Source organism: Sycon ciliatum, chromosome 2 (assembly GCF_964019385.1).
Source record: "Sycon ciliatum chromosome 2, ocSycCili1.1, whole genome shotgun sequence".
In the NCBI taxonomy this organism is placed as follows: Eukaryota; Metazoa; Porifera; class Calcarea; order Leucosolenida; family Sycettidae; genus Sycon; species Sycon ciliatum.
In genome coordinates, this window is record NC_088644.1 from 7,069,440 (window position 1) to 7,097,211 (window position 27,772).

General features: G+C 48.4%; 4 protein-coding genes and 1 non-coding gene across 5 annotated transcripts; 4 read left to right on the forward strand and 1 right to left on the reverse strand.

The window, feature by feature from the left end:
* The first annotated feature begins 2,740 nt into the window (after nt 1-2,740).
* LOC135808151 (uncharacterized) lies at nt 2,741-9,035 on the forward strand. The gene is made up of 6 exons (XM_065321297.1): nt 2,741-5,204; nt 5,393-5,711; nt 5,835-6,037; nt 6,303-6,628; nt 6,857-7,605; nt 7,839-9,035. The coding sequence occupies exons 1-6, from the start codon at nt 2,741-2,743 to the stop codon at nt 8,827-8,829; spliced, it is 5,052 nt and encodes a 1,683-aa protein (XP_065177369.1). The 3' UTR covers nt 8,830-9,035.
* A 721-nt stretch (nt 9,036-9,756) lies between these two features.
* On the forward strand, nt 9,757-14,680 carry LOC135808463 (kelch-like protein diablo). The gene is made up of 2 exons (XM_065321655.1): nt 9,757-11,677; nt 13,746-14,680. Exons 1-2 carry the CDS (start codon nt 10,206-10,208, stop codon nt 14,059-14,061), a joined length of 1,788 nt encoding a protein of 595 aa, XP_065177727.1. The 5' UTR covers nt 9,757-10,205; the 3' UTR covers nt 14,062-14,680.
* On the reverse strand, nt 14,452-21,067 carry LOC135808464 (RNA-binding protein 7-like). Its single transcript, XM_065321656.1, has 4 exons — nt 20,842-21,067; nt 17,827-18,004; nt 16,216-16,698; nt 14,452-15,328 (listed from the first exon to the last, which is right to left on the reverse strand). Exons 1-4 carry the CDS (start codon nt 20,935-20,937, stop codon nt 14,991-14,993), a joined length of 1,095 nt encoding a protein of 364 aa, XP_065177728.1. The 5' UTR covers nt 20,938-21,067; the 3' UTR covers nt 14,452-14,990.
* A 248-nt stretch (nt 21,068-21,315) lies between these two features.
* Nucleotides 21,316-27,570, forward strand: LOC135808465 (palmitoyltransferase ZDHHC3-A-like). The gene is made up of 9 exons (XM_065321657.1): nt 21,316-21,800; nt 22,629-22,753; nt 23,341-23,361; nt 23,624-23,647; nt 24,483-24,534; nt 24,955-25,036; nt 25,463-25,593; nt 26,049-26,095; nt 26,662-27,570. The coding sequence occupies exons 1-9, from the start codon at nt 21,561-21,563 to the stop codon at nt 26,768-26,770; spliced, it is 831 nt and encodes a 276-aa protein (XP_065177729.1). The 5' UTR covers nt 21,316-21,560; the 3' UTR covers nt 26,771-27,570.
* On the forward strand, nt 25,251-25,324 carry Trnai-aau (transfer RNA isoleucine (anticodon AAU)). The gene has a single exon. It is a non-coding gene; the product is annotated as a tRNA-Ile (tRNA).
* Nucleotides 27,571-27,772: the final 202 nt, after the last annotated feature.

The window sequence follows — 27,772 nt, forward strand, 5'->3', positions numbered from 1 at the left end:
TATTGCCACTTGTGTACACGCACGCCTGCACAGACTGGTTTCTTATGGTCGATGTTCTCCGCCAGCTTTTCCATGATGTCCTGTGGTGCATTGCCAACAACCATGATATCGCCTGTTCCAGCAATCTCAGGACACATCTCAAGTCGGTAGTTGATGAATGCCTTGGCATCGACCAGATCGATTCCGTTTTCGTCCAGCAGTACGCCCACCATGGCTGCTTCAGCGTTGCCTGGCAGACCAGGGAATGCAATACGTCCCAGAGCGGTGTGGGCGGCCAGGAGCGTAATGTCGCGCGACACGACGTACGCAAAACTGCTGGCGAATCGCGGGTACAGGTCTTTGCTGTACGCCTCTCTGGAGACACAGTCGGGATTGGTGTTTGCAGCGTCAGGGCATCGGTACACAATCGGAGCGGCATGGTAATGACCTGCATAGAAGCGCGCCCTCGGCTGAACACCAATCCAAGGTAGCAGCGTATTAAACATGACCAGCGCGTCGTCTTCAGTTATCATCAGAAAGTGGTGCTGGTGATTCGAGTGGAACCACAGGAATATCCACAGGCTTTTTGCAGTCATTCTACTGTAGCCTTCCGGCATTGGTGCCAGTATCATGTCATTATGTTCTTTTTGCTCTGCAATCACATCTTTTCTGAGGGTCTCGGCATTAGCCTTGCCCACAACAAAAGCACAAGATACGAATGACTTCTTCTTCCTGGCTGCATGACTGGCCTCACCATTCAGACAGCTCTGCACCCACATTTCTCGCAAGCGGTTGCGTCTCTCCACTCTCGCCGGGCCGGATTTGATAGCGACGAAGAGGTATGGCTCATACAAGGAGGCGTTCAGCTTCTGCTCGCTGCGCTCGGTTTGCTTGAGGTGCACGATGTCTTCCTCCTCTGCTAAGTCACGCAATATGTCTATACGCCGTGGCCACTTCTTCTCCAGCCCACGGCGCCTGGACAGCACGAATATGGTGAATGCGCAGAAGCAGGCGACCACACTGAAGCCCAGCACATGTTGAAGTCGGCAGCATCTCCTCATCGTTCAGTCCCGCCTCTAAGACTCCAGGGCGGTATTATTGCTTTCCGAGGCTGTAACACGGACAGCGCTTAGGATTGCTGTATACAGATGAAGCACTCAAAGACTTCCCAGGCGATTGCACACCTCATGAAACTGCCACGCCGTCTGAACTCTGCTGCTGGGTCTGTGCATACAAATGGTGTGCGACAATGATCACTTGAAGTATGTGCGCACTAGCAATACAAGTAGTAGTGGATCTAAACTAAAGACTTTAAAGTCCAAGTGCCCAGTCCAGCCAGGTGCACTCGCCCAGCGCTGCATGCAGCGTTGACCCGGTCCTGAGTCGACAAGCGGCTATCGTCCAGATAAGATCAGACAAACAAAACTCTCGAAAAGTCTTGCTCCACCTTCTTAGGCCTGTTCTAGCCACCTTCACTTGCCGGCACACGCCCTGTGTTTATGTGTAGTTGTGGCAGTCCAGCGACCGTCAGACCCGCTAGCGCTGCATGGGCCCGGTTCCGCTCACGTCTTGAGCAAAGAACTAACTATTACTTGTCCAGGCCAAGCCAGAAATCAGTATCGTCAGAAAAACCCTAGCGACTTCAGTAGGTTGGATGGAGGTTATCTAACGAGTACATGTGGCTTTAGGCTTTACCACGACCATGTACAGTCAACAATTTTGGAAATGAAAAAAAGAAGGCAACGACTTGCTGCTTCACGGCACATTTTCCAGTGGTGCGGTAGATCTACCTCGAGCTCCCTCTTTCTAGATTCTAGCGCTAGCTCTTCAGACCTCACTTCGGCCAGCGAAAGGCAGCATCCGCCATGCACAAAACGGGTCACGGTCACCTGGTCACTGGCAGTGGCGATCATGAGCCCACTGGCACTGGCACTGACACTGGCACTGCATGCACCAGCGCGGCAAAACAGCAAAAATGTTCATTCTTGTGGAAAAGAGCAAATCGACTGATTTGACACGTAGACGTGTATGTGTCTACCATACACGTACATGACTGTACAGTACTAATATCAGCCAGTAAGCATGGTAAGGCAGTATACTAGTAGTAGTACAGTCTGTACTTTAAAAATTATGCATAGTGCAAGTGACTATGTCGCTTCGCACGTGTTTTGAGTTTGAAACCCACGTGGTCCTTTTATTTTTGCATGCAAGCCTGAATTGAAGGATATACATTCACAAGTAACAAGGCCATGGCTAGCGGTACCGCGGTAGTAGCAGCTAGCAGAGAGTCGTGTGCTTTGACTGAGTTTGAGTTTGAAAGGCGCTATTGACACAGACACAGAGCTATTTTCATGAGAGGATCAGAGCTAAATGTAGCGTGCATAGTACAGGATCCGAAGCTCAAAAATAAAATTGGGTCTGCCACTTCACTCCGAGTATTTGCCGCTTTCAGAGCTGATAGGTGATGGTTATAGAAGGTCAAAAATGTTTGTTGGCCCTTCTGAATCGGGGAAGGAGACGAGCGGCGAGAGGGTTTTCGTCGACGATTTCGCAAGCCTTCTCAAGCGTTCTCAAGGAGGTCGCAAATTTATTTTCGCCGTGCGTCCGTACGCGCATGGCTTGAGCATGCACACATTGCGCACCCACGACAAACATTTGAAAAATTTAGGAAATGACGACGCCGTAGAAAATGACGACGCTGGCCGGGGAACTTATTTGAGGAAGCACGAGGTCTTTCAATTTCAATCCTACGCGAGTAAGCATGGAGGAAGACGAGAATTGTGCCTCCTGTGCACAAAGTCCAGGTAGTGTTGGGCATTTAGTGGCTTCAGCCAGTACTCAGGTTTCGGAAATTTCGTGGGGCTCATGTTTGTGCCACTGTGTGAAGATCGAAGGAAGCGAAAAGGAGGAGAAAGTAAATTTCACGAACACCAGCTGGTCTCGAGTGGTATCTGCTGCCAAAATTCGCCAGGACGGCACATGGGCCTTTCTCTGCCAGGAGCAGTGTAGCACGGATGAGAGCACCCCGCGTGGCTGGTACCATAGGCGCTGCTATGCAGCCTACACCCACAAGAAGACTCTGAGTCGTTTTGAGGGAGAGGAGAGTGGTGGCCTTGCCAGCAATGTTGACGCAGAGGAGGTGGGTGACGCAGATGCCTGTGAGGATGAACCTCCCAAGAAGCGTGTTATGACACGAAGCAAAGTGATAACCATCGACATCACTCTGTGTATAATATGTCAACAAAAAACAAAAAAAAAGAACCGGAAAGCTGAACCGCTTACCCTCTGTTCAGAATTCCGTGCTGGCGAAAGCCTGATCCGTGCGGCAAATGCACGTGGAGATGAAGCAGGCCAGCGGATTTTACTTACCCTCCAGGAGGGCAGTCCCGATTGTGTAGCATCGGACATATGCTACCATTTCTGCTGCTACCGTAACTACACTCATTCTAGCACGGTGGCAGCACTGGAGGCAAAGAAGACGACGGCAGTTGCAGACGACAATGTGTACGATAGAGCCTTTGAGTGGCTGGCTGTATGCATGGAGAAGGAGCTCTTCAGTGAGACAGAAATACGAGCGATGCGTATGGACAGCCTGACGTCCAAGTACAGCGCCAAGCTGGCAGAGCTCGGAGCTGCAAGTCAATACCGACGATGGCTGCTGAAGAAGCGCCTGTTGGAGCATTTTGGAAAACGCATCAACTTCGTCCGTCCTGGTCCATTGTCACCCGAGAGCGTTTTAAGCAGCTCCTTGACAGAATCACAACTGCTACAAGTAGTTGGTGCAGCAGTAGCCAAGGCTGAGGCAGCCCAGCAGTGCGCCGACGAATATGCTGGAGATGATATGGCGGATGAAGATGCACCTCCAGCTATTGATAGCAGCTGCAAGGTACATGCCTTCCACACAGCCATGGCTCTGAACAACGCCATCCGTGATCAGCAGCCCACAATACCCACCATGCCACATGCCAGTGATATCGTAAATGAGAATGCGCCAGTGCCAGACATCCTCTACAATGTGCTTGCCATGACCATTGTCGGCCCTGAGAAGTGTGACATTGGTGACCTGACGGACTCCCGTGTCCATGTCCCTGCCGACATCCATTGCAAGATTTTGGCAATTGCTGAGGATATTGTGTATGCTGCAACTCGTGGATCTATTCTGACACCAAAGCACGTAGCTTTGGCGCTTACTGTCCACCACCACACGAGGAGCAAGCACATGGTGGATCTTCTCAACCAGTTCGGCCATGGCATATCGTATTCAAAGCTGCGAGAAGTAGAAACCGGGTATTCTCTCGAAGTAGCAGGAAGTTCCGCAGCCAGCAGTGTTGTAGTACCCCGTGGCATTTCCCAGCGTGGAGGTGATGTTCATTTCTGCTGGGACAATAACGACCTCAACGAGGAAACTCTGAGTGGCCAAGGGACGACACACTGCACCAACGGCATTGTGCTCCAGCACTCGCTGCCCTTCCAGGACGATCCGTGTCCACCAGAAAGTACGAGCCGTGCCGAGCCAGGTAACCAACGCCGACCGCGAAGTGTTGCCCCACCTGCAGTTCCGAGCCTAGAATACAACTGCGGTGCGAGACCAAGACCTCCTCCAATGGCCCATCCAGTTCCTGATGCACAAGGCTCGATTGACCCATTTCTCACTGTGGCATCGATTGACCTGATTTGGTTCTTGTTGCGCGCAGACCAGACGGTATCACCGAAGTTTGGTAGACCTGATGACGAGTCACAACTGGTACCCGCATGGTCCGGCTTCAATGCTGAACTGAACCAGTCAACCGCGCCAAGGACACCAACAACAGTCGGTTACCTGCCGATCATCCCAGCATCGCCTACAGCCATGAGCACAGTTTATGAGCTTGTTGTCCGGTCCCTCCGCACATCGAAGAAGCTGAATCAGCCACATTGTATCATCACCGCCGACCAAGCAGTTTATGCCAAAGCTGTGGAAGTTTGCTGGAAAAATGCTGAGCTGAAGGATGTAGTCCTCCGCATGGGTGCATTCCATACGTCGTGTGCCTTCCTTGCTGTTCTTGGGAAGAGGTTTGGCAGTGCTGGCTTGGAAGACCTCCTCGTCGAGTCAGGCGTAGTTGGCAGCAATGCGTGCAAGCAGGTGATGGCCGGCAAGCATTACAACCGTGGTGTTCGCCTCCATAAGCTTGCCTTTGAGTGTCTGCTGGGAGTGAACTGGAAGCTGTACGAGGACAGCATTGAAGGTGAGGGGACAGAAACATAGGAGTTGTGCTGCAAACTTTCTTTATTGCATTCCATCTGTGCACACTAGACGAAGTGAAGTAGTTTGAGAAATGGTGCCTGTTGTTCTCACTCCAGTGGTCTGCATGTAGCACTTTGTGTTCTAATTTTCTGACCTATGTACATGTGCGTGTGTGTTCATGTATTGAAGGTGGAGGAGACACGGTGTCAAGCGATCTTGAAGGAACTTTGTCAGCATTGCGCACATCTGGTATATTTGATGGTGCTGAGTCAGTAACCAGTTCATCCAGCTACCAGAAACTTGAGCAAGGGTACCGAAAGCATGTTCAGCTGCAACGCACCAGCCCAGCATCACCCATGGCCCAGTTTTGGCTAACATACCTCGACATGGTTGGCCTGCTGCTTCAATTCATCCGAGCTACGCGGACAGGGAACTGGTCGCTACATCTGGCATGCATAGAGAACATGTTGCCATGGTTCTTTGCATACGATCGACAGAACTACTCCAGGTGAGATGCTTGGGCCCTTCATTAAGTTATCAGCTGTGTGACCGACGCAATTAAAACATTTTGCTTCAAATACGAATCATTCAGTTCTCCTAAATTGAGTTCTCATTACATTGTGCTTCACAGGTACCTGTCGCTGTATTGGCAACAAATGCGTCAACTGCCTGCTACCAACCCTCCTGCCCACAAAGCCCTATCAGGAGGTTGCTTCTCTGTTGCAAGGTCTACGAACAGCTTCTCGAAGGTGGCTGTTGATCAGTGCATTGAACAGACCATCAACCGGCAAAGCAAGTCACATGGAGGACTCATTGGCTTCAGCCGCAACCCAGGTAAGGGCAAAAATTCGTAACAACTGACCAAACTTCAAATTATCCAATAGAACATACATGTACACTGATGGGGAGATACTTCCTGATGATCCCACATGCAAGATCAAACAGTAAGCAACCAATGTACACTATGCAAACACAGTGCTGCCCACCTGCATCACGAATAGGAAATGATTCGACTCTAATGTGATCCTGAACAGTTGTGGATTACATGTACATGATGATGTATTTCTCCTTCCCTTTTCTGTATAATTGTCCTATAAAGGAACTGTTCACCGCTGGGTGCTCACAGCTCACGAGCGAGCGGCTGTTGCAAGTGCATGTAACGACCTCGTCAAAGCGGAGGACTATGATGGCACAGCACGTCCACACAAGGACAACACAGACAGCAGAATGAAACGGGATCAAAGCGACTATGGGAAGCTCGAAAAGCGGTTGGCAGAGTTCAGCCATCCGTTCCTTGGTGAAGATTTGATCAGCCTCTCCAGTGGGAAAGTCTGTTCTGCTCAAGCAACCTCCGATCTCCTATCCAGTCACACGCAGGGAAAGAGTGCAATGAGCAAGTTCGTGGCAGACCGCTTGGAGAGTCAGGTAAGACGGTTATGATTTTGCAGCACACCATGTTAAAAGTCTTGACGTGTGGATATATGATAGGATGCATGTTTTGGTGACATACTTTGTTACCAAACACATTGAAATCAAAAGTGACGCTGTAGGGGATGTTATAATTCCGTTCTGTACTCCGTAATCCATGCACTACGTTCTAAGTTGTCAACCCATTTGTGTGTGTGTGCATGCGTGACTTGTTTCTTCCTACAGGCAGTTGATTTCTTCACACCGATATCACGGCTGAACCTGAAGACGTTCTCGGAAACCAAATCTGCAGCAAAGAAGTCTTCCAAGACAACAGCGATCGTGGCAGATAGGAGCTTATTCGGCCGGCTACTAGTTATGGCTCAATCAAGGTCATTCGACTTGAAGGAACTCTTCCAGCATGAGCTTGGACCAGTCCCATGGGCCCTGGCCAACGCAGACGGATCCCTTGTGAAGACTCCAAAGAGTAAGCTGCTGCTTGCTCTTGAGAAGAAAGTTGACCCACTGGAGTCAGTTCCGCGTGGTCCTGCTGTTATGGTCGACGCGATGGCATTACTGCAGAGCTACACATCTGCGCCACCGACATTCGGACAGCTCAGCGAACAAGTCTTCAAGCAGCTAGTCTCCTACCTTCCAGCTACACCTCCAGCACGAGTTGACTTCGTAGCAGATCAATACCACACTGCGTCGATTAAGTCGTGCGAGCGCTCAAAGCGAACGGCCTCAACTGAGCCCCTGCGAGTGGCAGTACAACGTCCAGACCAGGCTATTCCTACTCAGTGGAAGCGGTTCATGGCAAGCGGAGCGAATAAGGCCGGCCTAATCCAGTTCTTCGCTGACCATTGGAGTTCTACACCGGAGCTCAAGGCAACATTGGGTGTCAGTCGCAGTGTATTCATAACCGTGGGACAGCAGTGCTACGTGTTGCAAGAAGAAGAAGGGAAATCGACACTTTCACGGCACCAGGTGTCCAGGTTAGTATTATAAAAGACAAACAGTACAATGTCATGTTTATTGCGACTTTGACTATTGTCAAGCAAGTGGTATAAAACATTTGCTGCATATTGGTCCCACAAGTACAAGTAGGATATTGCTGATGGATTGAATTCGGTGATGAAAATCACATAATCTGGCAGAGCCATGTTATCGTTCTCTGAATGCCCGGGAAATCATTTTGCTCTTTTTACAATTTTGATCATGTTCACAGGTTGACCAGCAATCATGAGGAAGCAGACACCCGGCTGATCCTTCATGCCGCTGATGCTGTGCAGCAAGGATTCCCAGATGTTGTCATTCGGTCGCCAGACACGGATGTAGCCGTGATTGCCATTGGCTCCGCTAGCAGCATTCCCGGTCGGCTCATATTCCAGACTGGCACGCAGCAACGGAGGCGGTTCATCGACCTTACCCAGCTGTCACAGAAGCTGGGCCCCCTGGTTTCGTCTGCAATTGTTGGACTGCATGCTCTTACTGGGTGTGACAGTGTCAGTTCCTTTTCTGGGAAGGGAAAGACTGCTCCGCTGAAGCTGCTCCTGTCAAGCACGCGAATGGCAGAGGCACTGGCGACACTGGGTGTCAATGCTACATCGGATGACCAGCTGCTTTCTGAATGTGAGTGGTTTGCGTGTGCCTTGTATGGCAATCCTGGCCAGCAAGACATCAACAGCCAGCGCTACCAAAAGTTCTGTGCGGCCACATCCTGTGCTCCGCACAAACTACCGCCCTCACGCGACGCTCTCCATCAACATGTGGCCAGGGCTAACTACCAGGCCCACATTTGGCGGAGCGCCACCACTGCGATGCCAGAAGTACCGAGTCCAGTGGGCCATGGCTGGCAGTCGGAGACTGACGGCACGCTTTCCATCTCCTGGATGCTGCAGCGCGTCGCTCCTGCTGACATACTAAAACTGGTGAGCTGTGGGTGCAAGACAAGGCACTGCGTAAGTCAGCACTGTTCGTGCAAGAAGGCGTCCTTGGCTTGCACGGACATCTGCTCGTGCTGCTCATGCGCCAATCCGTTTGGGGCCGTACTCGAACAGAACGACAGCTCCGGTGCCGCAGATGTGGGAACAACTGCATGTGAAGGCGACCAAAACAGTGAGAGCGAGGAAAGTACTGGTGCTGACGACTTTGAAGAGTCTGACTCCAGCTCAGATTCTGATGAGGATCCAGATCAGGAGTTTGACGACTCGCTGTAGACACTGGCAACTGCACCGTCCTCCCCTGGTCCAAGCCACCCATTGTGTTTGTGAATTATGGCTATGGCTGTCAACACACCTAACCTGTTCAAACATTGTATATAAACTGCTTGTACATAGCTTGGCTACTAAAGTGATGACGCTATCATCCTACATTTTATTCCAATTTACATATTAAACTGGGCATATTGTCCATGAATTGCACAGCACTGGACATGTCTTCCTTACTACAGTTGTAGTATTTTCGATTTTGTAGTGACTACAATGCGTTTATATCATTTCTAGTCTTCTCTAACTCTAATTTAATCGAGTGCTATTGAAGGTGTGTGTGCCTGAGAGAGAAGCAGAGAAAGGGTCCAAGCTTACCTTTGCAGAATGATAGGTAAGGTGTCCCTCGTATCGATCGTATCAACGAAATTCCAATCAAGAAAACATTTGAGATCACTCGCGAAGCGGCGTCAAACTACACGACACGGCGGGTAGTTTGTTGGCTGCCATTGCGAGTGGGTAGTGGAAGGACCAAACGATATCTAGGCTAGGCTTACGAAGTCCCTGTGCTTTACTTCTACAAGAGCGAGAGTAAACTTCTTGACCAAGAATATGATCAACAACAAAGTGAAGTCGCCGACCAGATCAGACACTCGCTTTGAGTTTTCAAATTTGACTGCATTTGGTTGTCATGTGCGTACTCTACGCAACTCAGAATCGGCCCGAGACGAAAGGTGAGCAGTTCAAGTGACCGACGAAGCTGAACTAAAATTGCCTCTCGCGGAGCTCCTTCCCCGATCTAGACGGGCCAACAACTACCATTCGACTCCACAACAGGTACTCTCTCCACCTGTACAGTTCGATTTTACTCGGATTCTAGTGGCAGACCACTTTCAGATTTAGACACTTTTTTTTGTCCTGGATCCCCGACTAGCATGGCCTCCGCCTAGCCTGGCTGGTATTTTTTTTGTGTAGAATCTAGGTCTGGCCACTTGCACTGCCTTGCACAGGTTGCACACCGGATGTCGATGAGTGGGTAGACTCTACATACTAGTAGTAGTAGTAACTAAGTGTCGAGCACAGCAACCAATTCCAGCAGAGACTCAGTCATCAATGAAGGTGGAGTAGGATGTCCATCAACATGAAGGAAGGACTTAGGTACGGAGGGGTTTGTGAGATTCTCGAAGGTTGGAGATCAACCATTACCACTCGCTGCGGGTGATCCGTAGCGCCCTATGTGTCCCTGTACCGGACCAGCAAGTACGGTTGGTTCGATGGACAAAGCTGCATTTTAGGATTACATTAGACTCAGCCTTTTGTTGATTTGGAAAATGATAACCGGTATGTAAGATTGCTGCCTGCTGGTTGATACACTCGATATTCCAGGAATGGATAACATCGTATCCCCTACCAGTGTCAGTGTTAGTTCTATACACACTGGAACAACCTCTACCAGCAGCTCAACAGGACTGGATGGCGAAACTGGAGCAGACGCAGGCGTGCTGGCCCATGCTCTGACCATTTTGAATGACCTGTGTGATCTTCGCAGCCGCTCCGAGCTGTGTGATGTTGTCCTGGTCGCTAGCGACGACCGGACAGTGAGCGCGCATCGCGCTGTCCTAGCCGCAGGGACGCCGTATTTCCGCGCCATGCTCACGGGTGGTCTCAAGGAGTCCGCCCAGAGCAAGATAAGTTTGCCTGGTGTCGATGGGGACACGTTGGAAATGCTGGTGAACTTTCTCTACACTGGCCGAGTACAGGTAGACGAGACGAATGTTCAGGTACTGCTGACAGCTGCTTCCCTACTGCAACTGAACAGTGTCATGGAGATCTGCGTCAAGTTCTTGCTAACACACATAGACACTGCAAACTGTCTGGGTGTTGTGGCTCTCGGCAAGGTCCTGGCATTGCCGACCCTTTACGAGGGCGCCATGGAGTTTGCCGCTCGCAATTTCTTCTCGATCGTATCGTCCGAGGACTACCTTCAGGTGCCTGTGGAAATCCTGCGTGAGCTGCTGACGCGGGACGAGCTGGTGGTGCGGTCCGAGACGGACGTGTTTGACGCGTGCATCCAGTGGTTAAGACACGAGTGGCCGCGGCACGCCAGGTTGGCGGCGGGAGTGCTGCACTGTGTGCGCTGGCCGTGCATGCCGGCCACCAGCCTGGCGTGCCTGGACTGCGACGAGGAGCTGCAGTTCCTGCGCGAGCTGCCTGAGTGCGCCACGCTGCTGCAATACGCCAAGTGGGGCGAGTGGAACGCCATGGGACAGCGGCACAAGTCCTGGAGACGCCTGCGGCACTCCATTGCCTGCCGCGGCATCGTCTTTGCGATCGGCGGGGAGACGAACCCCGGGCGAAACATAATCAGCGACGCGGAGAAGTTCGACTCGCAGGTGGGCAGCTGGGAGGCAGTGTCGCCGATTACAAAGCCTCGCCGTGGCGCCGGTGCTGTTCTAGTCGGCAATCTTCTGTACATGGCGGGTGGGTCAGACGGCTTCAACGCGCTGTCAGATATCGTTTCCTACGAGCCTGAAACGAACGTATGGAGTGAAGCGGGGGAGATGCTCGAGAAGCGTAGCAGTGTTGGTGCTGTTGCCGCTGGCCACACTATCTACTTCATCGGCGGGTACGACGGGCAAACGACCTGTCTGAGTTCGGCAGAATCGTACCACGTGCAGACACGACAGCATAAGATTCTTCCGCCGATGACGTCACCACGCTCTATGTGCACTGTCGCACTGCTCAACGACTGCATCTATGCCATCGGGGGCTATGATGGATCAGACGATCTGCGTAGTGTCGAGCGCTACGAGATGGAGCAGGGTCGCTGGGTGTCCGTCGCCCCTATGCTAGAGAAAAGGTAGGGCGATGACTGAACGCTTGCATCCTTGCAAACCTGTTTCTACGGATAGGCGGTCACTTTGTTGATTCATTAGTACAATACGGGGAAGCAAGGCAACCGACGTGGGTATCGTACGCTGTGAACCCCCATCCGACGCACACACTGTGGGCTAATACCAAGAGTACATCGCAAAGTTACCGTATTATCTCTATTATAAGCGCACGCTAAGAGGGCTTTGAAGATATACAAGCGCAGTCTCCAATATAAGCGCAGGGCTTATAATGGAGAGCTGTATGGACCATGTCCATGCATGTTTGACGTCACACAGTATCACATAAACACTTGCTGTGGTAAAAGTCCATGATCCCCAAGATCAGAAGTTCGGACTCAGTGTACCAGGAAGCACAAAACCCGGTATCTGCTGCCGTGCTGGGAAACTTTGTGCTACTGATATAATGAAAAATAAAATAAGTATAGAATATTGACCAAGACGAGGTCTATATGGGAAATATAGGCCGAGTAAAAGACCGAGGTCCGCCGAGGCAATATACATGTACCAGGTGGCTGAAAAATTATAAACACAGTCTCTAGTCAGGGGTGTAGGAGGGGTTTTGGAAGTGGTACGACTGAAGGTCGGTGCGGCCGAAGGTGTTTTGGAGGGGGTCCGGGGGACCTCCCCCGGGAAAATTTTGTAAAAAAGACATTCTGCGTTCTGGGAACTTCTGGCACAGTTTATAAAGTCATAATTTCACGGTCAGAAGAGACGTGCATGGACATGGCACAGATGCATGGCAGATCTACGAGTACGAGTCTAGAAAAAGGTCAAAGTCTGATGCGCATATGCGCATACATGCGGCATCGATGGATCCTGATTTTTTTATTATGGTTTTGCACGTTCCGGACGGACCTTACTTTTCGAAAAGTGGTACGGCCATGGTCGTACCAGTCGTAGCGGGTGCTACGCCCCTGCTAGTAGAAGCCCAGTTTCCAATATAATCCCGGGGTCCGGACTTGTTGAAAAAATATAAGCGCGGGGCTTATAATGGAGATCATACGGTACTAGTATCTATAGACCTGGTCCACCGCACACACTCACTATTGCTTTACCCAAGTGGGTCCAGTGTCATTAGGCTTTTGTCTGTTTGGGATTTACCACTATAAATAAAGAATACAACAACACGTAACCCCATACTCTTGCTAATCTTGAAGTGTTGTGTGGGACTAGCAGCTTTGTACTTCAAGTACATACAAAGAAGCCAAACCACGTAATTTGGTGTATTAGGGAGGTTCCGGAGTACGATTTTTCGTGCCAAAATCCGTGGAGGCGCTACGGATTTTTTATACGTCGTTTTCGAGCAGTGAAATGTTCCGGAGTACGGAACTTATGTGTTTGCCGTCATTGCCTAGGTTACGATCGCAAACACGTCACATTCCCGCGCTATGCCTTTTTATTTTGAAAATTTGTACCGAAATCAAAACTTCCCGCGGAAAATCCATGTTTCTCGTACCAAATTTGTACGCGAAAAATCTTTCTGCACCCGATGACGCAAAATCTCCATACGAAACATGGTTCGTGTGAAAGCCAGTCCACACGGATTCTCCGTGCCGAAAAATCGTATGGAGCACTCCTGGAAAAAATCCGTAGCGCCCACACGGATTTTGGCACGGAAAATCGTACCCCGGAACCTCTCTATTAACTCATGAATGCTGCAAATAGATGATATGCTAAATAACGTGCAACGAGACTTGGGAGGGCATTGCACACCAGTTGCATACAAACTGTACTATAACCGGCGTGTGCATGGTAGGCCCCAAGCTCTGCAGGAGCACAAGTCACAGGTAACCGTACCACTTTGAACTTTGTATGCAACTTCCCTGCACTGCCCTCTCAAGTCTAGTTGCACGTTATTTGGCATAATTATCATGTATTAAGACTATCGCGTACATGAAGAATTCGCACACTGTCATCCGAAGCCTTTTCACATGCATGTGTGCAGTATGTAATTCCATAGGAGCAAACCTTTCCAATATGAACATGCTTTTTCTTTTGTTTGTGTACACCGTATGCGTGTTTGTACTTATCCAGATCCATGGCTGCATCCGCAGTGATCTCGGACCGTCTGTTCGTTGTCGGTGGCAGTGCAGGCCTGGTTGTGTTCGCTTCGGCAGAGGTGTACGACCCCAACATGGACATGTGGACCATGATCGCTGACATGAACCATGCCCGCAGTGGCCTGGGCGTAGCGGTGATCAGTGGCTCACTGTACGTGCTGGGAGGCTACAACGGCGTTGCCAATCTCAGCAGCGTGGAGAGTTACGACGATGACACACACGAGTGGGTGCTGCGGCCATCCATGCTAGTGGCACGCCGCCGCTTCAGCTGCTGCTGCCAAGTCACATGACCTGATCCAAGTGATGAGCGACGATTGAGCGTGCATGCATCCTCAGACGACTTGCATGACTGCCTGAGGCCATGTGATTGAGATATTGCCATACGGCAGGGCCAGGGCGCTCTGTTGGCAGGCCACGCGCAGCTGTGTGCCCAGTGCTATATTTAGCATGTGAGATAGGCTGCAAGCACTGGCGAAGTCGTGCACATATTTTGACTACCGGTAAAGGCATGTTGTTCACTTCAACTACATCTGCCCGCTTTATTGAGCTAGGTGCACGTGTACTGCTGTGAGGAGATTGGAGTGTTGCATATTGGTTGCTGCTCCGCCATGTCTGGTTTCTTGCAACGCTGAAGTCTATTGATGCCTCTGGGATATTTCAATTTTCCATTCACCTTGATGTGGGTTTCGTACTGTCGATGTGTAACTCAACCACGAACATGATTGTATTTATACTTACAAATGAGAGGAAACAAATTTCAGAATAGACAAGACAATGGATGAAGGCTGTTGTTACTTTGACGTACAAATTTCAGACAGAAATGCCATATTGCGTGTATCTGAGAAAGAATAATGCATATAATATAAATAACAACTGAGCACTGAGACAGCGAGAGTCTGTCTGAAGAGATTGATGTGTGTCCACATTATTACTGCACTGGCTATGGCCAGTGGTGATGGGTTGGCGGATTTCTGCACCGACTGCCAAGCGGGCACGCAGTTTCTAGCAGTTGCGATCGGCACAGGCCAATACGCAGCAGGTGTAGTGTGTCAATGGCAATTGGCATACTTTGCTCACACCGGTACAGCAGACTGTAGACGGCAAGTAAACCAATAAAGAGAGCTTCCAACAAAGCATAGAAGCCAGTAAGACATGCCCGTTCCCCGTGCCTGGATTCCAACACAACTAGAGCAGTACTAGACAAGTACACGCCATGCGCTTAGTATTGGTATCTGTTGTTGTACTGGCGGTGTGGGCCTGGTGCTGCACTGGGCTGTGGTGGCTGCTGCGACGACGGGTGTCGATGCTGCTCACCGGGACGTCCACTGCTGTACGGGTGGTAGCGAGACGAGGCGGGCTGCTGCCGGTCGGGTGTGAAACCATACCCACCGCTGTCCCGGGGGGCCTGGTAGGCGCTGCGCTGTGCGTGCTGCGGCGGCTCGTGGCTGTCATAGCGACGATCGTCGGCACGGCGATCACGATCATCGTACCGTCGTTCATCCGGACGGCGACTGTCATGATGACGATCCTCATACCCGAGTGACGGGCGATGTGATTCTGTAGGGACAACAATAGCAAGAGAGACACGGGTGAATCTGGTCAAGCAGCCTCCTGGTTTCAGCAACCACGGTTTCAGCAACCACCTGGTCCGTGGTAGAACGTGCAAGGGTCAGCCTATTTTACCATAGCACACTGAAAACAGATTTTTAAAACCACTTTCACTGGCCACATCTATCAGTATGAAGGCAGTCAAAACCATACTTTAAAACCGGGAATTTTCGGTTTTCGGTGGTGTAATATTTTCGGTATTTCCCAAAATCAATGGTTCGATAGCGAGAAAATTTCGGTAAACAAGTTTTCCAGATCCATAAAAGCATTTTGCACACATGTGACGCATGGCATGGTCGAATTTTATTTTGTGTACTTGGGGCAAGTAAAATTACCTGTACCGATGTTACCAAAAATAAATCTCCACCAAATATTCCCGGTTTTACAGTGTACTGCAGTACCGTAAAGTACCGCCAGAGCGCCCCACCATCTCGTCCTTTCATGGAGGTGGTCTGCTGTCTGTAGGTCATACGACACGAACCTTGTACACATATTCCACATTTTGCAGTCAATCCGTACCTTCGAGCTGACACAAGCTCCACACAAAAACCTGCCAAGTGTGCGCTTAGTACACTAAGGTTCTCACATCGTACAAACTTCGTTGCACTCTGCTATACGATTTTCCTTTCCCTGGCTGTAAATCAAGGTGGGGCGCTCTCGCGAGACGGGGCGCTCTGGCGGTACTTTACGGTAATATCAACATATCAACTGAAACTGTTCATCTCATACATGTATATGTAATAAATTAAAAAATTAATTACTATAGCATTTGAGAGGCAAAGCACTGCAGGGCAAAAAAAAACAAAAACAACAACAAACGCAAACTATCATCTTACCGGCATGTGGATATGTGGCACTGGCTGGTGAAGGATGACCACGGTCACGATTGGTAGAGCTGGCCTCAGTGCTATCACGTCGGTCCATTCGATCATCCCGGGAATACCGCCGCTCTGCCGGCCGATCGTAGTCCGTGGAGCGTCTGCTACCGCTGTGTCCATCTGACGAGTGAACAGAGCTGCTGTGGGGCTGGTGGGGCGGCAGTTGCTGGCGATCGGGGGTGTACGGGGACGCAGAATGGCGGCGCGGAGGCTCTAATCGTGGTGACGGCGTGGCCACATCATGCCGCGGCGGCGTGTGATACGGTATCGGCATTGGCTGGCGGGCAGGACCACCTGAGTAAGTGCCCAAGAGAGACGACGCTGACTGCATATTGTGCATGGGCGTCTGCGGATGGAGATTCACAGACTGAACCAGCTGCTGCTGCAAACCTGCAAGCTGGGCCTTGGCAGCTGTGTACGGACTAGCCGGCGAAGCAGCAGCTGCAAAGAAACGAAGAAGGACACGGCCCCAAAAGGCAAAATGGCCAAAACAACAACTCTGATTTCTGGGTCTTGAGCAATTTCAGCATCAGGGCCATACATGTACATGATAGAGGGGCAGACACAATAGCCATCAATGACTACATACGCAACAACTCCATCTACTCTGCTCTGGTGAGAGAGTGTGCACATATAGTATCAAGTACATGCAATAAACACATAGGAGGGGTGGCTAGTGGAACTGAAGAAAAAACTACTGTCCGTCCCATGCTTGCAGGGGGGGGGGGGTGAAAAAGAGTAACACAAGCGTGCGCACGCACACACACACATGTACGCACACACGCTCGCCCAAATACACAGCGAGCCAACACTGCTGTCCTTCCCAATCGAAACTCAACCGCGACTACTTTTGGGAACATGGGTCGATATGACTGTGTTGCATGGGTGCTAAGGCCAGTAAGGGCATACCAGTAATGGAGTTTCGCTAAATATGCTTCCCAGAACAAACACAGTTCAGGGTGGGGGTCCAGGCCCAAATCGCACGTCAACCAACAAATGTCATATGTAACTACTAAGTAGAATTATGATTGCACTAGCATTGCATACCTGCCATGGGACAACACCTATAGTGAATAAGACCACATAACCCCGACTATAGCCCCAGTCTCCTGATGATTGCTTTTCAGCATGGAACTCGTGAGTAGAGACATTTAATCACTTTTTTTGTTCCACCGGATTTTTGTGTGTACTAGGCTCTGCACGCTGTGTATCGAGCACTGTGACCGGTAGTCAAGGTTCTTCTGTAGAATTATGATTGTGTAGACTTGGGATTCACGTCATGTGGCAGAGCAAACACTGTTGGTTTGGGAGGGCAGGCAGAGATGATGTACTGTTAGACCAAAACAATGTACTTTGAAGTACGTGTCGTGTACAGTCATTCGCCAGTTTTGACAGACAGAATTCGTTAACATTTCACCTCGTTTACCAACAAATTTCCAGGGATCGTGAACTTTAATTGACGTTAAAATATCTGGTCTTACAGAAACATTTTTGCGACAGGGCAACAGGAAAAAGGAAAAAACCCCAAAGATCAGTTACTGTGTGTGAGGCAAACACGTTGTTACTTACGAGTGGTATTACGATGAGATGCACGGACCACAATATTCCGACCGTACAAGGATGTCTCGTTGAAGAGGCCCACGGCGTATTCACCCGAGATGGCATGGGTATAATGAACAAAGGCGAATGTTTTAGGCTTCTTTGTGACATTGTCTTGCGGTAATTTGATGCTGCTTATTGGACCAGCCTGGGTGCACGGGAAGACAAAAAAACATGGAGCCAATGGTTTCAATGTCCTATAAATAGCAGATAGGAAGTAAAAGTCCTGTACTTCTACGACCAAACAACTGGGATTATGTGTCAGCAGAGGTGAAAAGAGTGCACTTGGAATGATCGGATGACCCGGCGTGATAGCAGTGTCTTTGGAAGAAGGGATTTCCTGGTAGGCAGAGTTGCCAGCAGCCGCTGCGGAAGCATGGTTTCCATTTCCCAAAGACTGCGTGCTGGGATGCCTAGTTTCGCTACTACGCGTGAGTTCTTGCTAGGGGTAAACGATTGTGATACTTCCTTGGTAGCTTAGCTGATTCCATAACAATTATTGGCTTAGCAAATTTTCCAGTTAGTGGCGCTTGCGAAGTATAGAACTGAAATGGATCGTGACGGAATAGTGAATCCATGCTCCAAACATCAGACCATCAAAGTCAAACCCATGGTCACCTGTGCTTATGCGTGGTCTGGTGGAGTGAGTCCTCAGTATAATTCAGTGAGCATACCGAGGGTGCTACACATAGCACCTAGGACTGGACAGCAGAGAACTCGAGATACACGTATAGTAGGACAATATAGTGCTTCGTGCTATGTGCATTGTCAACGTATATCGACCACCCGGTCCAGGTGTGTGTGTGTGTGTGTGTGTGTGTGTGTGTGTGTGTGTGTGCATGAATGGTAACAAGAATTACCATTATTATCAAAAGTTGAAATATATCATGGCGAAACGCCAATTGTGAGTAAAACACTTCCTGGATATCTCCGTTGACGAGGAGGTTCCTAACGATTCATTATAGTGCACATCACAGTAATAATGTTGAGGATTTAAAGTATCTCACTGAATCTAACGAAATTATACAGCCTACCGTAAAAGCCCGTGTATAGGCCCCGGGCGTATAGAATAGCAGCCTCGATTTCCTGGGCGTATTCAAGGGCACGGGCGTTATTTTGGAAGCGGACGTATACTTGGAATAGCGATAGCAGTAAGTTTCGGGTATCAGTACCTGTACATGTACTGGTGTTGCCGGCATACCTGGGCGTATACATGGGCATGGGCGCTATTTTGAAACAAAAGTGTTGACTTCCCCTGACTGGGCGTGTACACGGAGGGTGGGCGTATTTTCGAGTGGGCGTATACAGGGGCTTTTACGGTACTTTCGAAAAGTCGCGCACTTGATCCTGGAGTCAAAAGTGCATGACTTACTGCGAGTGCGTGACTTATTGTTAGGTTAGTGGTCAAAGGGGACCCTAAAAGCTATCGGGCGAGTCCCAACACTACCGGGTCGGGTTTCGGGCACCCTATAAGCTGATACATTACACCTCAATCACACTTGCACCCTGGGTTTGTATATCAGGCTATGCTTAGTTCATTGATTTTATACACCTGGAGGGTCCTGACGTGCATGACATTACAATGTTACTGTGGCTACCACAACGAATTGCACACACGGAGTCAGATGCAGTGCTCTGACTCTCACTGGCTAAGAGCTAACTGAATACGAGTACTACATGATTGCAGCACAAGAAGAACATTACCTGAAAAAGGAGTAGCGGTCACGTTGATGATGATGATGTATTCGCTTGGTTCAGAGAGCCCTGCGCAAACCCCCCATGCATGACTGTACTGTATACTGACTGATCGTGTTTCTCGTCTGAACTGCTCGCACTTCCCTGTAAAATGTTGAAATGCGTAATTTTGTTCAACTTCCAGGTGGTATCGAGTGCCCGATTACACGTACTTTCGGGTCGGTCATCTAGGGAGCGGGTTCTCGGGTACCCAGGCGCCCGTTTGACCACTACTTATCGCGAGTGCGTAACATATCACGAGTAGACTGTACTGCAGTCATTGGCGACCTCGAGGAAAGCACATCCGCTATTGGACGCCCATAGGGCTTGAAAGTGCTACGTCACAGCATAGCAACAATTTCAAAAATTCAAAAATTGGATCCACTTGGATCCAGTTTTTGTATGGATCCAAGCACATTTCAAGCGGTCTTACTCACAGCAAGGTGATGTAGCCAGTGAAACTGACTGATTTGGCTAGTGGGGGCGGGGTGACAACTGGTGGCGAAGTAAAAGTCACACCTGCATACGACATGAGTGGGTTGCTATGCACCCACATACTGAGGCAATAGCAAAGTCACACCTTAGTGGATCCAAAAGTAGAAATCTAATGTGAACTTACTACTCCCTGGCCATTTTGACGTCATCACTTTCAAGCCCTATTGTTCAAGAAACGCTCGGCTGGAGTCCTCCAGTATTGTCTAGGCCAACAAATTAGGGTGGGTGGATAATGGATATTGATATGCTTTTCAAATGCCATGCTCACATTAATTGATACTACAGTGGTTCAGTGGTGCTGGACTCGGATGGAGAGCCAAGGCTTAATCTATAAGAAAGAAAAAGGACCCAGGAACTACAAGTTACGCTATAATGTCCACTTGTAGAATGTCAGTACCGTCGGTCAGTGTCGTGCAGTGTTATCGAATGAGCTGATTGTTTAGTAACTGGTGGTGTTAGTGGACATTATAGTGTAACTTGTAGTTCCTTGGTTCTTTTTCTTTCAGTGGTATTGGTATGATATTACTATTATTAGGAGAAAGATGGCACTATGATGACCTTGAAATGCATGATTTCCTTGTTTTTGAAGTAAAAACCTGCAGGAGCATCTCAACTGGCTAAATAACTGGTGCCAGTGCCTACTCAGCTCAGCCAGCTGGATTCCTTGCTCCCAACTAGTCCATTGTACCACGGCCATCGTCTCGTGAAGTTCATGCACGATAAATACAACATAACACTTTCTCGATATGGCCTTACCTGGACAAAAAGTTCCCAGAGTAGCTCTTCAGTAACTTTGTCACTGAGACCACCAACGTACAGTGACACACCCTGATCGTCATCCGAAACGGTCATCTTTCCTGCCACAAAGAGTCTTTGAAGCTATCAGATTGACAGTGTAGCATCCAAGATGAGCTTGAACTAACTTGGAGAAGACAGGCCAGTCGAACGGTTACATACACAAACACATTTCACAACGGATTCGAAACTTTCTCGTTCAAATATTTTTTTCTTTGCTTCTCTTTTTCTTTCATTCGTGGGTACCGCGTCGTCACCTCCGGCCCGTGCCCGGGCCCCTAGACCGGGAGTCGTGAAAGCCGGCTTTCCCATCATTACAAGTCACTGTCATCATCATGACTGTCACCTCAGCTCACTCTCAGCAGATCAGGCCACAAGTACTAAAAAAACTGTTTTTTTAGGACTCCTTGATGACACCCCTCCGTTCAAAAAACAAAACTCAGAGTCAAAAGAAAAGGAAGAAGATCGCTGAAAACATTCTAATTCCTAACCAAGAGTCAAGGAGATCTGCCACCAATGATCCACCATTTCTAGCTTCTAGGTATGTAGTGTTATGTTTTGTATGAGGAGCTCGTGAGCAGAATACCGATTGTACTCCTGTTGCGTGGATCACACACCATGCGTCCTCGATAGTCTTCCAGCTAGTCGATGATAACAGTTGTTGCAATTGAACGTAGACCATGTTCCAGATCTGCTTCCGCTTCTTGAAGTCGGAGGAGAAGCTGTGGTGCGTGCGAGATACATGTGGAATTGCCTGCGTCGTGACGACTTACCTGTTGCTTCTGTACGGCGTGGTGGCAACCACGTTGACTGTCCTCCTACCGTACCCAACAGCATGGACGCTATTCCAGTATATTATCTTCGTCTGCTTGGTGTTTTTGGCTGCCTGCTCGCATGTCAGAACGATGCTGACCGATCCGGTTAGGCCCTGACCACCAGAATAATATAATTATAAGTCATAGATTTACACAGAATAGAAAGCAGTGCACTTGATTTTTGCAGGATATTGATCGTGTTGGGATTTGCAATGTTCATGACATTGTGCTAATCCCCCCCATCCTCTCTCATCCATATAACTGGCACACCCACTACTATCAGCTGTGAGATCATGCTTGGGTAGCAGGCCATAGAAGCACAGGAGCGAGACCATAGTGCTAGTCTCCTAGAAGTGGGCACCCGATAGGAGTCATTAAGACTCAGGGTATATTCTAGGACGAATTTCCAACCGGTTACGGTCCAATGAAGAGTCGGGGTCCCCCGGAAAAATTTTTCAAAATACAACCCAAATATGGCACTCGACAGCAATTTAACAGACTTCTTGGTGCTGGAGTTTAGCAAAGATATAAGCAGCTCCATTCACCCACAGAAAAGTACGGGCGGTTGGAACTGATTTGTCACTTTTCAACCGGTCGCCAACAATTTCAACCGGTCGAAAACCGGTTGGGGCGGTTCTAGAAAATTCCCTGAGACTCATTATTGCTGGGAAGATACAGGAACAAGAATTCTCTTGCAGAATGATCTGCCAACTCTGGTTGGCTTCTGTGCGCTATCACTCACGGACTCCGTCACATACTGCAATCAGCCGTTTGTGTGTACCCGGCAGTAGGCATGTATTTGTATGCTGCGTGTGCGGATGCTTATTGGATCGGCAAAGGTACAGATTGACTGGGCTCCATCAAGGCTCAACCCTTACCTCTTGCTCACATGTACAAACACAACTTTGTTTGGATGCCTCTTTGTTTGCTCAGGGCACAGTCCCGAAAGGTGTAAGCGAATTCACTGCACTGCAGGACTGTGAGGAGACTGACAATGCGGTGATCAAGCATTGTCACAAATGCAACTCGATCAAACCTCTTAGAGCGCACCATTGCAGGTAATGTCAGTGCAACTAGCTGCAGTGTGTCCTATACTACTCTTTCTGGAAACAAAAACTTCGCGACTAATAAACTTGTCAGCTCTTTACTTGTGAATTTAGTTCTGAGGGATCAGCAATGGTGACTCCAAATGAGACCCAAACAATGCCATTTTCTTTTTTTAGTAGTATTCATGCTTCAAGCAAATATGTCCACTCAATGTTGAAGTGATTTGTTCCACTGAACCAAACCTTTTGAGCGCAAAACTCCTTAGAATGTGAATAAAACATGGTCACGAAGTTTTTATTTCGGGAGGGAGTAAGTTTTGTAATGTACTTCAGAAGTACTGGCTATTTTTGGGTTTACGTGGAATACAGTCTATTCTGTTGTTAATTGCTCTTGGACTCCTTCCGAAATATCTCGAACTGGAACGGACCCATTTCCAGAATTAAAGCTGGGGAGGGGATGTTCTTTATGCCTTTTTTCAGTTTCTGAAAGTTTGGGTAAATAATTAAGCCGTACTAATAAGGACTGGGTGTTGAGAGGCTGTTGAGTTATCGTTTCCTTCTTCTTCTTTTGTGCTCTACCTTTGTTTGTGTGTCTCCAGTGTGTGTAATCGCTGTATAATGTAAGTAGCAAAACTGTTGACTCCTCTTCAACTGTCCTGTGCCTGTATCTATGGGTGTGCATGTGTTTGCATCGTATGGCTCTCATAGCATGATTCCGCGTACAACATAGACTTGCCGAAACCGTGCTCTACGGTCTCATATGGTCTCATGTGCCAGTTCTAAGAAGTATGTGCGATCATATCAGTCTTTATGTGCACCGCTGTGTTTCATATCTGACCGTGTACGGTGTTCTTTCGTTTGTTTGTGGCTGGTCTTGTGCAGGAAAATGGATCATCACTGCCCATGGTAAGAGAGAAGAGAGAGAGCGAGAGACAGAGACAGAGACAGAGAGAGAGAGAGAGAGAGAGAGAGAGAGAGAGAGAGAGAGAGAGAGAGAGAGAAAGAGAGAGAGAGAGAGAGAGAGAGAGAGAGAGAAAGAAAGAAAGAAAGAGAGACTATGTGTGTTTGTTTATTAGGGTTGAAATGAATGAACACTTTTTTACACCAATTTTAGGTTCTCTTCACTAATGAACGAGCAGAGGAGCCTTCTTCGATCACTTTCCCTCTTTTTTGGGACCAAAGTATAACAATGTGAAGAAGAGGTTGGTGCGACTTCGGCGATAGTAGGGGAAGAGTGTGTTGCTCCCTACATGGGAGCTCGCGGTTTTCCTGCCGACTTAAGTGCAAGTGAGAAAGTATAACAATGTTATCACTTATTGACCTTCATTTTGCAGTGTGTTTTCACTCGCATCTCAGCCCCAAATTCAGCGACTTTTACACAGATAAATCAGCGTTAGAAAATAGAAATGTATTTTTGAGAAAACACTTTGTATCAGTCTTAATGCGCATGCCCGCATGGTATCTACTCTGTGTTGCGTAGTAGGAGTATGTTGTTCGACATGTACGTGTACTTGCGCAAAGGAGCTTCTGGACTTGGTAGGATATTGTTGTTTGCATCAAGGTGCATGTACAGTGCTACTTCAGCCCTCAAGCCATGTTCGCATGGAATCCTTTACCTGAGGAGGTGCACGTCTTGGAATGAGAGTGGTTATTGCTTTATTTCAAGCTCTTTTTGCCGCAAAACTGCTGAAAGCATTGCCCCTCACTCAACTGTGTGGTGTTCTTCTCATTTTGTGTTCAGGGTCAACAACTGCGTCGGCGAAAACAATCAGAAATACTTTGTCCTCTTTACGGTACGATGACGTATAATTGTTATCTCTTCTTGAGTTCTCTTTCAGTGTACGCATGCACCCTGCATTACAACAAAGTCATGACATGGGGTGGGGCGTATTATAACCTGATTGGTACACGTTGGCATCATGTTGCCTTTGGAGAGTCCTCGAACATTATTATAGAGGTTTTACAGTTTCACAATAAAATATTGCGACAGAGTGACGGGTGATGGGTGGAGGATATAGTAAAGTAGTTTTGCAATTGCACACTTATCTGAGGTATTTTGTATGAAGTGTCGCCACAAGTGAGTTATTTCGTGTAGAGTTTACCACAAGTGAGGTATTTGTATTCAGTGTCGCCTACTCTTTCTATGTGTACAACGGTGCCATGGCCAATGCAAACTATGTGCCTGCTATCCTGTGTGTCCGGATCCTATACAGCTGTATATATTCGCTCTGTCCGTACTTGGTGTCTACATGACAATTTCACGTGCTCTTTCATGTTCATACCAGAAATGGCAAGGTACGGATTGTTTTTTTGCTTCTGTGACTGGTTGCATTCTATCTCTGGTGTGTCAACGAGGCACGTCCCTGCTCTGATAAAGTCACCAGTACAGTGTATCAATTTGGAGTTCTTCTATGCCGCCCCTCCCGCACCCGCCCCCCCCCCCCCACACCTTCCGGTTTTTAGTCCGAGGATGTAACAAAGTGCTCACGTTACACATGGTGCTGCATGAGCTCCCATAGCTCAGTCGGTTAGAGCGTCGTGCTAATAACGCGAATGTCGCAGGTTCGAGCCCTGCTGGGAGCACGCTCTTTTTCTTTTTTCCCCCGACTTTTTCCCATCTCAGATTTGCATCTTTTGCATGTGTATTAATTAAATTGTGTTTGATTTTGGTCTCTGGCATGACTCCTAGTTGTTCCTTGTTTTTTTTTCTTCACTTTCCAGGATGTCTGCTTTTCAACGAAGCATCGGTGATTGTCTTGATGATACTCTTAGCTATTGAAGGGTTCCTTTTTGCACTTTTTTGTATGGCAATGTTTTTCACACAAGTCTGCGGCATCATGGCAGACGAAACGGTAATATTCTCCGGTGTTGTTTATCTTTTGTACATGTGACTACAAGAGATAGTTATATCATTAATGTCCATGATGGAGCGGATTATGCAGCAGCCCGGAACTTCACTATATCAGAGCGCTCAGCCAATGGTTAGCCGGCTACCCCCCCCCCCCCCCCCCCGACTAGTTTCGTTTCTAAATAAATATCTTTACGGATGGCCCTTTTAATGTTAGCCCTCATGAATGATGACAAACTGGTCGAGTGAACGTTTGGTTAGGACAGCAGTGGTATAGGGGCTGCACACATCCTCGATGATGCGTGTACTGTATCCGTGGTATGTGCACTGTCTGTCGGTACATGGCCTGGATGTCAGGGAAAAGTGTCCTGTCAGGGTTTCATTATATTGACGGCTTCCGGAGCCTGGATGTGCCTTTGACAATTCTCTTTTTATTCGCCGTGTGATGTTGTGTAACAGGGAATTGAAAAAATGAAGTGCGAAGATGGCTGGCGGAAGAAGACAGTGTAAGTAACCCTTCTACCTTCAATGTTGTTCTTGTTGGGTTCTCGCTTTAGCCCGATGCGTACATGTCATTGCAGTGCGCTCAAGTAGTGCAATTGAACACCGATTACCCGACCCCCTCTGGGCCGAGTCCCTGGTCAGATATTGGGATACCACGAATTGATATGCACCAGTATGTGCACCAGTATCTAGTATGTGACTACAGGTGCATATCAATTTTAGTCAGAACACCTGGGTGCATGCTTGCGGCTGTGCATGCATGTGACTACACAGTGTGAGGTTGGTCATTAATTAAATGCCCTGCCACCCATTGCTATGGTTGTAGTGCATAATCACACAGAGTGTGCAACTTCGCGATCTCTCGGCCCGCGGTGGAATGTTTTATGACATCTTTTCGCAGTAATCGATGTTCGACTGTTTGCAAGCCACTCGATGAAATAACTGACTGGTTTTTCCTTTTTCACTCCTGGTGAACATTCATGTGTTTCTTGTTTTTTTTTTTAACTGAGTGACTGCTATCCTGTTGGTACGCAATTTTGTTCTTATTTTACCCGCTGCTCTTCTCTAGATGTGATAGTTTTCGACAAGTGTGTGGCGGTCCACTGTCTATATCCTGGCTGTCTCCGTTCACCTTGCACCGCAGCCGGCGGAAATTCACGTACCACAACTGGCCGTGAGAGTGCTCTCCACCGTTGTTGTCTCCTCGTTTGATCTCTGACTTGACCGTTTTGTATCAGAGTCTCAGCACTGTATCTCTAGCTAGTTGCTGTTGTACATTGGCGTTTGTCTTAGGCACTTTTTGCTCTTGTGATTTTTGTCAAATTTGATTTTTTTGTGCTCGCTCTTTGCATTTGTGTGATTCCAGCGCATTTTTATATTATTAATGATTTGTCTCGCAAAATGGTATTTATCTTAGCCGGGGGAGTCTGCTTTCACCTTAGCCTCCGGCAATCGGCAGTTCACTCGTGGCCTCTTTTCTCGTTTGTGTTCATCGTCTGTGGCACTGCTGTCTAGTTGTCTAGTTTGCTTTTGAGTTTCGTCTCGTTTCTGATTGCCTTGCATGATAGTGCTGCTGGTGCTGCTGGTGCTTCCCTCATTTCGTCCCTAGTTGGTATCAGCTACTTTAGTGCATGGTGTACATATGAATGCGTTGCTCAGTGATCCCTTATTCAGCTCATATAAACTACATTTTTATTTCAATTTTATTTCATCTAACCAGCCCTACATTGGCATAACTCCCTTTCTCCTACGACACGGATGTAAACATATTGCAATGCAATTTTTATCACTTTTTAGAACGTTTTGGTCTGGTACCATACTTGTACACGTGATTTGCCGTTTTCCCAGGCTCAGTTTCCTTGATTATTTCGTCTACCTACACGCATGCGTGGACACCCTTCCTACGTCATTCCCGGCTGTGATATTCATATCTCAATTTGGTTTGTTTATGTCGTGTACGGTTTGCTGTACTGTTTCTGCTCATCGTTGCACATGTGGATGCGGCAAGTGTCTCCTCCCACGGATACTCCTGCGGTTACATATTAAAAATTCTGTACTGCACTTGCACCAGAGCACTGTCTGTCTATAATACCCGTATACGAGTGGTATACAGTACATCACCTCCAGGGTGTTACTGGTATGACTATTGTGCTGGTGCTCGTGAATATTGACACTGCAGT

Excerpts from the sequence above, each read along its gene's own strand:
- LOC135808151 (XM_065321297.1), top strand. The coding sequence starts at position 2,741 with ATGGAGGAAGACGAGAATTGTGCCTCCTGTGCACAAAGTCCAGGTAGT. Across the intron at positions 5,205-5,392 it reads GTACGAGGACAGCATTGAAG|GTGGAGGAGACACGGTGTCA; the intron begins GTGAGGGGACAG and ends CATGTATTGAAG. Across the intron at positions 5,712-5,834 it reads GATCGACAGAACTACTCCAG|GTACCTGTCGCTGTATTGGC; the intron begins GTGAGATGCTTG and ends TGTGCTTCACAG.
- LOC135808463 (XM_065321655.1), top strand. The coding sequence starts at position 10,206 with ATGGATAACATCGTATCCCCTACCAGTGTCAGTGTTAGTTCTATACAC. Across the intron at positions 11,678-13,745 it reads GCCCCTATGCTAGAGAAAAG|ATCCATGGCTGCATCCGCAG; the intron begins GTAGGGCGATGA and ends GTACTTATCCAG.
- LOC135808464 (XM_065321656.1), bottom strand. The coding sequence starts at position 20,937 with ATGACCGTTTCGGATGACGATCAGGGTGTGTCACTGTACGTTGGTGGT. Across the intron at positions 18,005-20,841 it reads TCTGGGAACTTTTTGTCCAG|GCTGGTCCAATAAGCAGCAT; the intron begins GTAAGGCCATAT and ends CCGTGCACCCAG. Across the intron at positions 15,329-16,215 it reads TGCCACATATCCACATGCCG|AATCACATCGCCCGTCACTC; the intron begins GTAAGATGATAG and ends TTGTCCCTACAG.
- LOC135808465 (XM_065321657.1), top strand. The coding sequence starts at position 21,561 with ATGTTCCAGATCTGCTTCCGCTTCTTGAAGTCGGAGGAGAAGCTGTGG. Across the intron at positions 23,648-24,482 it reads ATGGATCATCACTGCCCATG|GGTCAACAACTGCGTCGGCG; the intron begins GTAAGAGAGAAG and ends TTTTGTGTTCAG. Across the intron at positions 25,594-26,048 it reads GCATCATGGCAGACGAAACG|GGAATTGAAAAAATGAAGTG; the intron begins GTAATATTCTCC and ends GTTGTGTAACAG.